We start from the raw sequence: 14,103 nt of genomic DNA, 5'->3' as shown, positions 1-14,103 counted from the left end.
ATCTCCCCCTGAGGAATAGGCACCTCATAGAAAACTTCAGGAACCAAGGCCTTGACGCCGACCTCGACGGTAGCCTTGGTGGCACGAGCCGAGGAGGACTTCCCCCTCGACCTTTTCCTTCAAGGAGCCCGGTGGTCACAGCCGAATTCTTCACCTTCCTCCTTTCGCGAATCAGCGAGAAATCAAACTTCATGGCAACAAGAGCTGCAAAATCAAAGACAAAGTTACTTCACAATACCGAGGTGAAAAGATAGGAAAACCCAGGAAAAACTTACCCTAGGGGTCGGCCGGGCTCAAACCGGCCTTAATCAGAGCTTTCTCGGACAACAGCTCCTGCAGGATGAAAACTTGGATCGAGATTCTAGAAGCCTGTCCAAGGCCCTCTGATCATCGTTGGACAACCTCGAGGAGGACCGATTCAAGTATCTCTGAGGTGCCCTCCCCATGGTGTCAAACTTCTATGGCTACTTGGAGTGGACGAAGAAGAACCTCCCTTTCCACCCATGGATAGAAGAGGGAGTACCTCAGAGCAAGTGGCAGTCTTTCTAAGGAGAAAAATGTCATCAATTGCTATTTTGAGGATGCCTCTTTAGGGTGAAGCACCCTCAGAAAAGGGGGACCGAGGCTCAGATGCTCCGAAGGAAACAAAGAGAGAGAAAACCGACTAAGACCTGCCAAAAGTTTCGTACGAGTTGGGTTGGAACAAAGTTGTAGGACCCCATCAGTTGCATAAAGAAGGGGTGGAGAAGAAGTCTTGGCCCAGCCTATAGAGTCTCCTTATACAAGCCAAGCTGAGAAGGATGCGGGTTAGTCACCCGATCATCGGGACGGGCGAGCTCGAAGATGAACTCGGGGGGCACAAAGTATTGAGCTCGGATGAGGTCCATTTCCTCCTGAGTAAGGACGCATACATCATAGTCTGGGCCCGGCCAGACCTCAAACTCAGCTTCACCCGAGGGTGAAGGCTGATGACCTCGAGAAGAGCCATTAGACGGACGACTCTCCCCCGAGGCAATGGCCTCAGCCCCCCTTATGGTGACAGGAGAAAGACGAAGGGAAAGACCTAGAAAAAGATAAAGAAAGACGGAGTGAAGACAAAGAAGAAGACAAGAAAGGGCCGAACATCAAAAAGCGAAAACCCACTAAAGATGGAGAAACATGGAAGACGCCGACATCGGGAGCAAAACGGAACACCACCCAGAATCCTGGATGCTCGGGTACTCGAACGGAGGGGCAGATGGAGCAAAAGGTAGAGTCTGAGGGTTAGGGATGCCTTATAGGCATGAACGGCCCCAATCGGAGCACCGGTCCGGCTACCCGAGTAGATTGGGCCACATGTCAGCCTAAGGTATGACACGGGCGATCCGAGTAGATCGCTGCATTAATTGCTTCTTTGGATAGCTCGGATCCAACAACACTTCGAGAAGACCAGTTGGCGCACTAAATGCCTCTGACAAAAATCTCACCCTCAATAGAAGCGACTGCTCGACTTTCATCACCCAAATAGGAATGCAGTTTGGCCTTGAAAGTGGGAGGCAAATGATGGAGAAAATATTGGACTCCTCGACCTCGGGCCAGACCGACCTCCTGATTTCGCACATGAACCAAAGTGAACGACTTTGGCTCTAACTAAGAAGTCGCCAGTTGAGGAGAACCATCAACATGCGTCGACAAGGACAGACAGCCCTTGCAGTCCACAGTCATAGCCGCCGCACATCCCACGTCAGACCTACGCCGCGCTCAATCCATACGAACTGACCGTGTGCCGCAGTCGTACCACCAACCGCTGCCTAGCATCATTGCACATCATGTCGATTTAGATAACGACAAAACTGATTCCCCTATATAAAGAGGGTAGCCAAAGGGACTTAAAGTACAGAATATGCAATACTATTCACAAAGGCAATACTCTGCTAAAATTTCTCCCTTCCATACTGTTGTCTTATTATTCTGACTTAGGCATCGAATGATCCCTACCAAAAATTCTCTAGCAAACAAACTTCTTGCAGACCACCTAGCAAAAAAAACCAATGCCCAATGCCTTAACTAGCTTGTTCAGCTTGCCTCCAGCCGACTTTAGGATCATCCGAACTACACTCCCATCTCAGTCTAGATTCCGTGGCAACACCACCCATAACTCCCAAAATCCCACTCTTCTTATTCTCATTCCAAAAGGAACCTTCTTCAAATATTTGAAGGGATGCATTTTAAACATGCAAGTTCAGGTGGTCCAAGTCAAGTCGGTTATACCAAGCCTGGAGGATGATTTTTTCAGAAAATGGCCAGCTATATAACAACCTTATATGATATGAGTGCCAAAATTTTTCCAGTCCAGTAAGCATGTCAGAAGCAAAATAATATTCAAGGCGATTTGTGTGCGAGTACACAAAGCAAGTTTCATTTTTTTCCTACGAATGCAACAATAATGCTTCACTAATGTAAAGCACCGGCATGAAAGCTGCATTATAGTCTTACATGAATGGCAGGATCATTTAGGAGTTGATAGCAAACAAGATCATGTTGTTGCCTTTTCTCTCCTTTCACTTTTTCTTACATGTCCTGCTGAAGAGCATAGCAGAAGCAAACAAAAATGACCACTAAGACATGAATGTACCAAGATTGTCCATGGCATATATACCCAAGCATCTGCCACTACATGCTCTGCTTGCTTGCTGCATATACAGGACTTGAGTTCTTCATATGAAAAAAAATCAGTTATTTTCAATAGCTTCAGCTCCTCCCAAGTCTCCCATGTTGTTACAACCACATCTGGGACATACATACCTCCTCTGTAACTCCCCCCCAGCTGAAGCATAAGCCTTCTCCAGTTCATTAGTCTGCTTGTTTCTAGTTAGAGAAAATGTTTGTCCAAACAGTGTAGAATGGCATCTTAATTATCTTAAGGTGAGGTAAAAATTATTAATATCAATTCACTAAGTTGTTCTTCATGTATTAAACATAAATATTTGAGGGATGATAAGAGAAGTCTAGACAAAAACAAAGGATATCCTGCTAGCTCTTGCAGCAGTTTCATTTCTCCCAAAATAGCCTCCACAAGGAACCCTCTTCTTTTAACATTGGGTAGCTCCTTGGAAACCTGCAAGTGATACTCTCTAGATATAAAATGGATTAATTCCCAACACATCTTACAAGAAATCAAAATTTGCAACAGACGATACAAGCATAGACTATTTCGAAAGTAGCTTGAATTAAAATTTGTTCCATCTAAAAGAAAGGGTATGGCTCATGGAATAGGAACAAGCATCAATGACTTGAAGCCATTCTTCAGCCACAAATAAACAGAAACTTGCACAGTTGAAGTTCACCATATACTTACGAGCTGTTTCTAATCATTTATGTAGCAACACCACTGGCAGTATTGAATTCTGAAATCTAGACCCCAAAATTACACTAGTGTACATGGAGATCTACATCAGATAATGTTGGCACAAAATTTAGTAATAACCTTCACCTGTTACATATTCTAATTTGATTGCAGATAAGTAAACACCATAGCAAGGTCATGATGAACATGAGAATGTCTATTTATATATCTTCAGAAGAGAGTCATAATACAACTTTCCCAGAATCCTTTTGATGCTTAAGACAAACTTACACAGGCATCATACCTAATGAACTTACAAATTATAGACTAGAGTGAAGGTGACCGTTATCAACAGAATGTGTGGAATACAAAAAGCCATTGAAAGGAGTTCGAGCTTAACTGGAGATTCATCCATTATGAAACAGCTAAAGCTGGTTTTCCTTTTTACTGAAACAAATACACATCAGCAATATTACTTACAGGACCCAAATGATAATGCAAAGGGCCTTCGACTCACTTACAAAGCATCAGAACTTAATCATAAATCATGAGGACTACAGAAAATTGACCTTTGACCATGTAGTATCTAGTATCTCATTCTTAAAGCATGATACCAGAATTCGTGCCAAAATGAGTGCATATATAGTTAAAAGCTAACCTAATAACCTAATTTTTGAGTCCATGTTGTTTTCTAGATCATATAATTGATGCTGGAAGATGGCTACATTACTCATTTTTTTTGAAACAAGAGCACTTTAGTGAAGAAAGAAGAGGAAAACAATGACAGCTCATGTAGACCAAGGACCAACGATTATCAAGATTGTGAGGCAGCCTGTAGATCCTGAACCATCTTCTACACTGAACTGGTGTTTAAACAGTGTTAGAGCCTCCCAAAATCAGGCCAGGCTATAGTGGCCCATACTTGACAAGTCAATTGTTCGGGTTTTGGATCAAAGTCTATCTGTATTAGGATTGGGCTGATGAGTCAACAAGCTTAAGTGGGCCAAGAGTTAAGTCCTACCAGGACTTTAGAGTAGGAGTCCTATTAAGACCATGGATTTCCTTGATGGGTACGGAAAGCAAACTATAAACTCGTAGGGCTTGGTCTCCAGTAACTTGAAAGCATAAAAGTTCCATGAATTTTCCCATCGAGTTCCATGCTTCTTGTCTCTGCTTGCATAGTCTGGACTGGCTGAGTGCCTGCCTGCAGCAAAGATCGTGGTGCAGTTAGGTTTTGTGAGAGCATACTCAGTTGGCTTCATGGGAACCATGTTTTATCATTTTATTAAATATAATTTTTTATAATTATTTTGCTTGAATCTTTATTCTTTTCTAACCAGGCCTTAATCAATACCAAGCCTTGATTGGTGATGGGATCCCATGGATCCAACTTTAGTGGGAAGGTCGAAGAGAAAAAGAGAAATCCTTGTTGGTTTCTTGAACCCCAAGTCAAAGTCAGCTGGAAGCCAAAAGAATTTTTGACCCAGAATTTAAATCTATTCCCTGATAGCAGACTTTTATTCATTCAGAACCATTGCTGTAACAGTTTTCATATTCAGGGAACCTGAATGTTATATTCTATTTTTCCAGATTTAACTGTAACAGCTTTATTTATGTGTTGTTTTGGCTCTTTGGATCCCTTTTCTTGGCCAATTTTCTATTCTATTATACTGGATCATAAAGAAACTTTTAAGAAATTTTCTCACGTCAAATTTGAGGGTAATTTGAGGGTAAAGACAAGAAAAAGCATCTTTACATGATGGCATATAGTTGATTATTGTACTCTTCCTTCCTTACGGTGACAAGCGAAGCATCCCATATTATTACGATGTGGTAAAGTTTAATCAAATAAAGAGCCTAATAATTACCACATTATATGTGACATTAAAATTGCACTATGAATTCGGATGTAGTGGCCTGACCTCAAAGCCATCACATTTAAAATTGATATAGTGTATAATTACTAACTTGGTTTTTGTCACCTGAAGGCCTCGAAAACTTCTTGATTATTATGATTTTATTAATAGCTTCATCACGTGGATAAGCATGTTACTGCATAGTAGCCTATAATTTAGAAAAAGTGTTACATTGGTTAGTAATTTGGATTTGGTTTGCATGCCCTATAGCGTGCAAACCAAGAAGGAATTTGGATCATATTTGCAGCTTTTCTCTCTAATGTAATTTGGATTTGGTTTGCATGCCCTATAGCGTGTAATATTAATAGTAAGCAAGGATCATATTTGCAGCTTTTCTCTCTAATGTTGTTTCTCTTACTGGATCACATAGGGAATGGTTCATATTTTTCGAGTAGAAAGATAGAATTACTTCAACATTGGAGTGCATGGATTTAGACCTGGCACTTTGTGAGGATATGCCACCTGTTCCCATGGATTCTAACACTTTGTGAGGATATGCCACCTGTTCCCATGGATTCTAGCATGCTTGAGGATAGAAAGTTGTATGAGAAGTGGAAGCGGTCTAGCCGCTTAAGTCTTTACTCATACAAAGCCATATCTCCAGAAATATTCAAGAATCTATTCCTGCTCTTATAACTGCAAAGGAATTTTTAAATGTAGTTGAAGAGCAATTTGTTAGCTCCGGCAAAAGTATTGACAAGCATCCTAATGTCTAAACTCTCCTCCATGAGGCATGACGGCTCTAGTGGTATGCACAAGAACAAAATGGAGATGAGAGACATAGCATCCCAAGTCAAATCATTAGAAGTTGACATGTCCAAGTCGTTTATTATGCACTTTGTGCCTAAGTATTTTCCACCAGAATATGGACCATTCAAAATTCATTGTAACACAAAAGGAAAAATGGTCCATCTAAAGGAGCGGAGATTGAAGCAAGAGAGACCAGAAAGTGTCCATTTGACCTCTCATAAAGTGAAGGAGCATGCAGATATGACAGCTAAGGTCATGGCATTCCTACTAAAAAGGACATGAAGGTGCTATAATGAATTTATTTCTGATATTGCACAAGCTATAAGTAAAGATCCAAACTGAAAACCAGTCCTTTTTTTAATGAATAATACCAACTGAAGTTAGTTGATCCATGCTTCCTGAAGGTAATTAGTGCTCTAGGTGGAGGATTCACCATTTGTTCATGGGGCCTTTTCTCTTTGCACTTCCATAGGTGGATTGCTGCTGACATCTCCTAGACACCAGGCTATATTTTGTAATCTAGGTCTGAAGAAAAAATTGATTATGTACCAAACTGGACTTACAGAGAAAGCTTCCTGAAAAATCATTTATCTGTACTAGGGTCTTTAGTAATTTGTTACATTTTTCTTGTGAGAGATGAAAGTAGAACCAATAGCAAGTAGCAATTTGACACCTTTTTCCTTCATCAAACTGTCTCTCTTATGCTGCACACTTTCCATAAACAAATCCTTCATAAGATTGGAACGTTGATCTACCTATCTGACTCCATCTTATATACCCACTTTCAGAGAAACATCACATCTACGTTCCGCATTTTAAAGTTGTCTTTGTAATGCCGTAAATAAGAAGTCTGAAGCTCCTCCATTCTAGTATAGAATTGAACAATGTAACTCCAAAAAAGATCTAGAGATTATGTATCAATTTTTTTCCTTTTAAGTGATGTGCAATTAAGCATTAATATTTTCCATAGTCACAAAAACAATGGGAATTTGACACTCATAATGATTCATTAATTCATTTTATGATTTCTTACTATAAAAATTGGAAGAGTTTCTTTGAAAATGAACAATTAGACATTGCAAGTTTGAATGATAAAAGATATAGCTAAAAGTTGTAGATTTTTCAGTTCCTTGAGTGTTTCAACAGTTGAAATGTTCAGCATTATCTGTCTATGCAGGATGATATAACAGAAAATTTAACATTAAATGTTGAAGTCAAGTAATTCAAGCAAATATACATAAGGCATCAAAAGAAAAAGAAAAGAAAAGAAAAGAAAAACAACCTCATCATGATAATGTAATTCTCTTTGGTACTCATCTTCTGATTTATGCATCTGAGCATTGATACACTCAATCCTATCCTTCAAATCTTTAAGAGCATCTTGCACATCAAGAACTTGGTTGCAACTATTATATTTGTCTGCTTAAAGGATGATGTAACAGAATCAAAAAAAGAGACCAGAATTAGGAATAAGGGATTTTATCATATAATATAACTACAGATTTTAAAAGAGAAATTACATTGACCAAATCACAGTGAGACACCAATTATCTGTTGAACTATCTATTATTATTCAACAATCTGAAAAGAATTTGCAGATGGCAGCATAAGTCACTGTATTTCTCACAGAAACAATCTGAAAGAGATATTTAAGGACTGGGGTACATGAAAAGAACTACATGGTTTATAAATTTTGGTTTATATAAAATGCTTGGTAATTTTGCCACATAAGCAAGAGCAAAATATTCACCCTAATATTTCAAACTAAAAGAAAAATTAAAGAAAGAATGGACATTAAGTATGTATTTCAAATCTTTGACAGAGAGGAAAAACTAGGAAAAGCAAGAGCATAAAAGCAAAACAAATGTGCAATTCCACATACCCTAAAGGAGAAGAAATTCATGGTGTCACCAGCTCTAATAATGATGCCACCCTTCAATGGACTACTTCATCAGGAAACTCCTTTTGAAAATCAAAAATAGTTAACATAATCTATATGTCAAAAAAAATGATGATCTCTCAATGAAACAGCCATAAATTGACTCTATTAGAGTGCTCGCTTCCAGCCACCATGTACACCCTCTAAGAGTAGTTCCCTGTATCAGCAGCTCCACATTAATTTGATCATGGGACTGCCAACCAAGGTCAACTGGCTTAGGCAAGAGGAGACCGACACCTACACACACAGACATACAGAGAGAGAGAGAGAGAGAGAGAGAAGAAATGACATGTTTCTTTCTTCAAGCATCACCACATTCTCCTTAATCCAGGCTACGTTGCTCCACCCTATGAGGTAGCCTCAACCAGGTAGAATCAGATGTATTCACTATTATAATTTCGATTCCAAATTCCTGAGAAAAGTTTGTCCAAGATTCCAAGCAACATGAGAGTCACATTGTAGCTTGGGCTTGGAACCGAACCAAAACACAACACACATGACCCACCACTGCTCTCTTCTCTCATGCATGCACCCCAGCCCCATTTCCCCTTCACTCCCTTGCTCTTCTCCTCTTCTCTTCTCCACCCAAGCATCACCACTGCCACCACCTCCTGTTCCGCCACTGTTCGGCAACCATTCCTCCAACTTCCTCCCTCCTTTCCATCTCTCTCCCTCTCACTCTCACTCTCTTCTTTCCTCTCTCTCTCTTGCTCACCCGCCCTTGCTCCTCCCTTCTCTTGTCTTTCAATCTGCCCCTCTTTCCCCCTTCTTCCTCCTATCTTTCACCATTTTGTTCATCTGTTTGATGAGATTCCATCTCCACTCTCTTTCCCTCTTTATTGCAGTTTTTTCCTCCTAATCCAATCATAATGGCATGTTCTATGTGTAGGGAGAGATCATCACCATATTGAGCAGGAAGAACATGGATTTGAGGCCCTAGTTTCTAGGTACATGCCTGATTAAGGTAAATGCCAAACCCATTACATTTAATTTGGTGGTATGTTGTAGTTTTGCAGTTGATTTAGGGAAAAACCTAGGTCTAGGTTTATGTTGTCAGTCATGTCCGACGAGTTTCCAGTGATATGGCCTACATCGCTAAAATTCACATATTCTAGAGATTCCAATAAGACCAACATCAAAATGGAGCTATATTTTGATAATTGTGGACAACTATTATTGTAAAGAAAGTCTAGATCTAAAATCGATAGTGTCTATCGGGAGCACCGATCTGGCTAAAAAGCTAACTATAAATTAGCTCTCCTATCTATTTAAAATATTTTTCACCGAGTTTCATAATTTTTGGAGTTTCGTTTTATTAGTTATGATTTTTTTGTCTTGCATGAAATTTTGGGGGTTAATTGGATGAAGGAATAATGTGGATTTTGATGATGTATTTAAAGTTATAAAAGGGCTCTAGAGATTAGGTTTTATGGTATAGGTTGTTTGTAACTGTTTGGTGTAGGATACGATTGTATTCAAGTAAAAAGACTCTTGTTGGACTTAGCAAGTTTGGTAAGCAACCTCAACCTATATATCCAAATTATATTTTTATATTGTATTGCAAACTTGAAAATTATAAAACACTGTTTTTGATGAATTGCATGTTTTTGTACCAAAGGCAAGGAGTTTCGGACGACCATCCATATCATGCCAAGCTAATACGGTGTCAGCACAAAGCATTGGTTAGCACAGGATGCATGCCACCATGAACACGCATCAGTACCAATGCTTTCTTGTCAGCATGTGACATGAATGTCACGATATGGTACAGTATTAGTTAGCTATTGGCAAGGCACAAATCCAAAATTTCAACCTTTGTTCTTACCGAATGTTCCTCGCAAGGTTCGCCAGATCCTGTACCAGTGCCACACTAGCACAGTAACGGTACGGTATGGTACAGTACGGTATAGTACAGTACGATATAAATTTTTTTTGATGTACCAAGTGTCGGTATGCCATCTGTACCGAGTACCGGTACTAAACCGATACGGTACGCCCCGTACCACTCAATTCGAGCTGGTACAACGTACTTTGGCTCCTTATATACATGCAAATTTGAATCAAGCAAGTAAAGATGATGATGATATTGAAACTTCTGAGTTTCTTTTAAAAATATGTGCTTCCATAATTATGGATTATTGTCATGATTTGAAAATTATGTTGAATTTCTTGAAAACCTTTGCATGAAACCTCTGAAACCACGTACCTTTGGATGTCCTTTGTAACAACTCTTAAAACCTTGCATGTTTTGTGAATGTTTGAAACTCTTGAATAAATTACGCATATTTGGAAATTTGGTAACTCTTTGTGCCACTGTTATGACTTAGAAATCAAAATGAATGGAACATGTAAATATTTGGAATCATGATTAATCTGTTTTGGACTCTCAATCTGGCTACATTTTAGACCCTACTAATATGGATTATACCGTGGCACTTTGATATTTCATAATTTGATTACATCGAACCTACTTCGCAAGGTTGCATGAGCTATTTTGGATAGGGGTTAAATGTAGTACTTTGGAACTATTCTGCAAGGGTTAAATGTGGTACTTTGGACCTACTCCATAGGGTTAGATAGGGTACTTTGTGCCGTGTCATAGGAATAATGTGATTGTAGTCTTGTAGACTAATAAATTAAGGGTGTCACACAAGTTTCACACTATCGATGTGTATAATTTACAGTACCGGTGCAAGCCAATACTGGGTTTGGTGGCATACTAAATATTGGTACACCGAACCTACCCCCATACTGGGAGTGCCAACACTATACCAACATGGTACTAGTACGAGGTTTAATACCGAGATTGTGAACCTTTGTCACACCCATACTTATGGTATCAAAAGGACAACACACTAATTTATTCTACCAATTATTCAAGTGTCGGTGTTGATGGGCACATTGGCCAATGGCTAGCACGTCACATACCATGTCATGCTTTGCCATGCAATACATAAATAGATACATAGATAAAAAGACCTTGGTACCAAAGTGTATCAACCTATGCTACAGTAGCAAAGTCGGGCATAGGGTTAAAATACCCTGCGATATGCAGGGTCACATTTATGTGCCTAGTACCAACACCAAACTCGTATGGCAATGGACTGGCACTTGAGTTATTTATTCATATTCCACTCGTTTGAAATATTTCCCACCATGCACCAATACTAAAGGACTGTATATATTTTATTTTTCTTTCTCCTTTCTTTCTTGAGGTAGGTGGCACAAGAAGTACAATAGAAATATTTTCAAAATTTAGAGGAGTTGATGCAGCCTAACATGCCATGACATGGACTAGCACTTGAGTCCTTGCTTCATATTCCACTTCTTGACAAAAATTTCCCACCATGCACCCATGTTAAGGGAAAGTCATTCCTTTTTCTTTTCTATATTTTCTTTCTTCTTTCTTTTTAGGGGAAGGGACCTTCGAAGTACAATAGAGATATTTTCAAAACTGAGGGAGAGCCCCACCTCCCACCCCACAAAGCTTCATTTCTTGCCTGTTCCATCATGAGGCCTATAAGAAAATGATAAGGTCTATACAATGCCTTTTTTAAAAAAAAAGAAGATAAATTTACCCATAAATCCACTATTATCAAAGAATATATTGCACATTTGCACTTATGAGTAAATAGTATAACCCAAAAATATCCATAATGAGGTAAATATTTATAATAGTGTCTCTCATTTTAGAATTTTCAAGAAATTTTAATAAAGCCAAATATTTTTTTGACAAAGATATAAGAACATCATCAAAAAAAAATTGAAGTCTCACTTTTGATTAAAACCAATTTGCATTTAAATTTCATATATCTTGTACTGCAACATGCAAGAAACTATAAATCCCTTTATACTTATTACAGATTACCACTTTGCAAACTGGCAACCTGTGATAAAAATGACTGTAAATTGTAAAGAGGTCCAATGGGGCAAAAAATTTTATACTAAAATCAAGTTGCCAGTTTTTTTATTTGACAACATAAACCAGTCTAGTGAAACACCAGTCCTCATTGAATATCATACATCCCACTGAAATTTTCCATGTTAGCTTTAAATGAGTCAGAACATTTTTCAAGGAAGAAGATATTGACTACAGAACAAAAGACTGAAGCTATTCCCCTAAATATTCCACTTCGGACATATGACAAGACTCATATTTCAGGAGATTTTGCCTATCCAGATTTGCTAAACTTTAGCATCAACAAAAGCAACTCACCATTATCTGATGAAAGTTCTGGGCATCGTTGTTTCTGGAAATCACAGACAACCATCTCCTGAAATTGCCTGCAAAAGTTACAGATATAGACAATCACACTAAAAGCAAAAAACTAGATATTTGTTTGAAGAATTAAGCTAGTATACCCCCAAAAGGATTGTCTTCAATCCTACCAGTGCAAAATCAAAGTATTGCTATAACAAATTGAGGCCTCAACCTAATGGTGCAAAATCAATGATGGATATTTTACATATTTTACACTGAGGTTCCTAATTGTTGATTATGATATGCAGCATTAGATTTTGTAGAAACAAAGGGCAAAGTAATCATGTTTTTAAGAGGTTTCTTACCTGTGAAAATGAACAGCATCAGCAGAATTATCATGCTAAAACATACTACTGACCATATAAATAAAAACTTTGAACCATCGCTTTGATCTAAACATTTTGGAACACATAAAAACCAAAATCCAACTGGATGCTTATAAACCATAAACCGAATAAGAAAAGATCATGCCATTAAAAATGTCTATTTTGAGACTACTTGATACATACAGAGAAAACCTCAATCAGAGCAGAGTTTTGATTCCTAGGCATTCTGGATGCAATATATGATGTTTAATAGTGTGGATTCTTTAATTCAAATGTCCTTTTACTGATTTTACACTGGTAGAATTGAAGCCTTACACTGGTTAGTTAGATTACAGAAAAGAAAACCTTAATTTTGCAACAAATGGAAATCATGAACAATAATATGCAAAAACTGCCTACTGAAGTTACAAGTATAGAATGGGAGAAAGGAGGAAAAAAAAAAAAGAAAACTAGATATTAGTTACATATCTGAACTAATTATCCATTCCCGTCCAGCAAAATGAACATGATATGAATGATATAGAAGGTGCGCATAAAATTTTTCTCAGGCAACATATAGCATTTTCAAATAAGATGAATAATGTAGAAGAATTTAAAGAAGCACTCTTTAATAATTTATCAGCATCTAAAAGGGGTGGAAAGTTCAGAGGTGATTCGAGACTTCATCAAAACGGTAGAATACTTAGATGTCTAACACACAGGGAGGAAGTGCATTCAAGTGATAAGACACGTTGCTTACGAAATACATTGTCAATAAGTTACTTGTCATTATTTTGAAAGCATTTGTTTAGCTTTTAACAACTTAATTTCACATGAAGTTTGATTCTAATGAATTAGGAAAGAAGAAATTTTATGCTTACATGGTCATGGTACAAGAACTCTAGCTCTTCTATTCACCTGTAACAAACACTTTCATTGAATAAATTTTACTTCAGATCACCAAATTTTATGACCAACAAGGAGTTAGTTAGTTCACAGTTTCCAATATAAAATGCTATTTGATAGATGTAAGTGTGCATCATCTAGCATCAATAATATATTATTCAAAAAAATTTCCGACGAGGTCATTGTTCAAAAGAAGAAGAAGAAGAAGGCTTGAAAATAAGAGATGTAACATGGCTACACACCCAATTCCTATAGTGCAGCCAGACATGGGACAAGGATTTTTGGTGGTGGAAATAAAATGCAAGAAATCATTCATTAATGAAAGCATAAAAACTTTATGGATGCCAAACCAAGCTAGATATACTCATATACAGCACAACTTTCATTTGTGACACGTATGGAGCAGGAGTTTGTGTTAAACTGATAATGCCAAAAGCAGCATATGCCGAAACAACCTGAATTGGGTAGTTCGGCCAGTACCAAACCATACAGGCACAAAATCAGAATGGTTCGGCAACCTATTTGGCTTATAAAAACCCACCTCAACCCTTACTTCGGCCACTTTGACTGCGCACTCTCTACCCTCCCCCCCCCCCCCCCCTTTCCTCCCTTGAACAGCACTAAAGACAACACCATCACCCTCAATCAAATATCTTTGGCCCCAATTGACGGTTAAGGTTAGGGTTTGGGGCTTTCGGGTG

General features: G+C 38.3%; 1 protein-coding gene across 10 annotated transcripts in view; it reads right to left on the bottom strand.

The window, feature by feature from the left end:
• Positions 1–2,344: 2,344 nt before the first annotated feature.
• LOC103708303 (spindle assembly checkpoint component) overlaps positions 2,345–14,103 on the bottom strand; it is a 19,940-nt gene continuing 8,181 nt past the window's right edge. For 2 of the 10 annotated variants that reach the window (XM_039117774.3, XM_088717956.2), the window contains 4 exons: positions 12,147–12,214; positions 7,274–7,413; positions 3,009–3,097; positions 2,345–2,841 (listed from right to left, as the gene is read on the bottom strand). In XM_039117774.3, the coding sequence (XP_038973702.3) occupies positions 2,712–2,841; positions 3,009–3,097; positions 7,274–7,413; positions 12,147–12,214 (427 nt within the window). In that variant the 3' untranslated portion in view covers positions 2,345–2,711. Of the gene's footprint in view, positions 2,842–2,922; positions 3,114–3,527; positions 4,530–7,273; positions 7,414–12,146; positions 12,215–14,103 lie in introns of those variants that run through there. The other 8 variants (XM_039117775.3, XM_088717957.2, XM_088717960.2 and 5 more) reach the window with 6 other exon arrangements.

Source organism: Phoenix dactylifera, chromosome 3 (genome assembly GCF_051530095.1).
Source record: "Phoenix dactylifera cultivar Ajwa chromosome 3, Ajwa_hap1_PhDact_Kaust_v1.1, whole genome shotgun sequence".
Classification (NCBI taxonomy): Eukaryota; Viridiplantae; Streptophyta; class Magnoliopsida; order Arecales; family Arecaceae; genus Phoenix; species Phoenix dactylifera.
The sequence above is the reverse complement of the archived record's forward strand: the minus strand, read 5'-3'. Positions and strand labels throughout refer to the sequence as shown.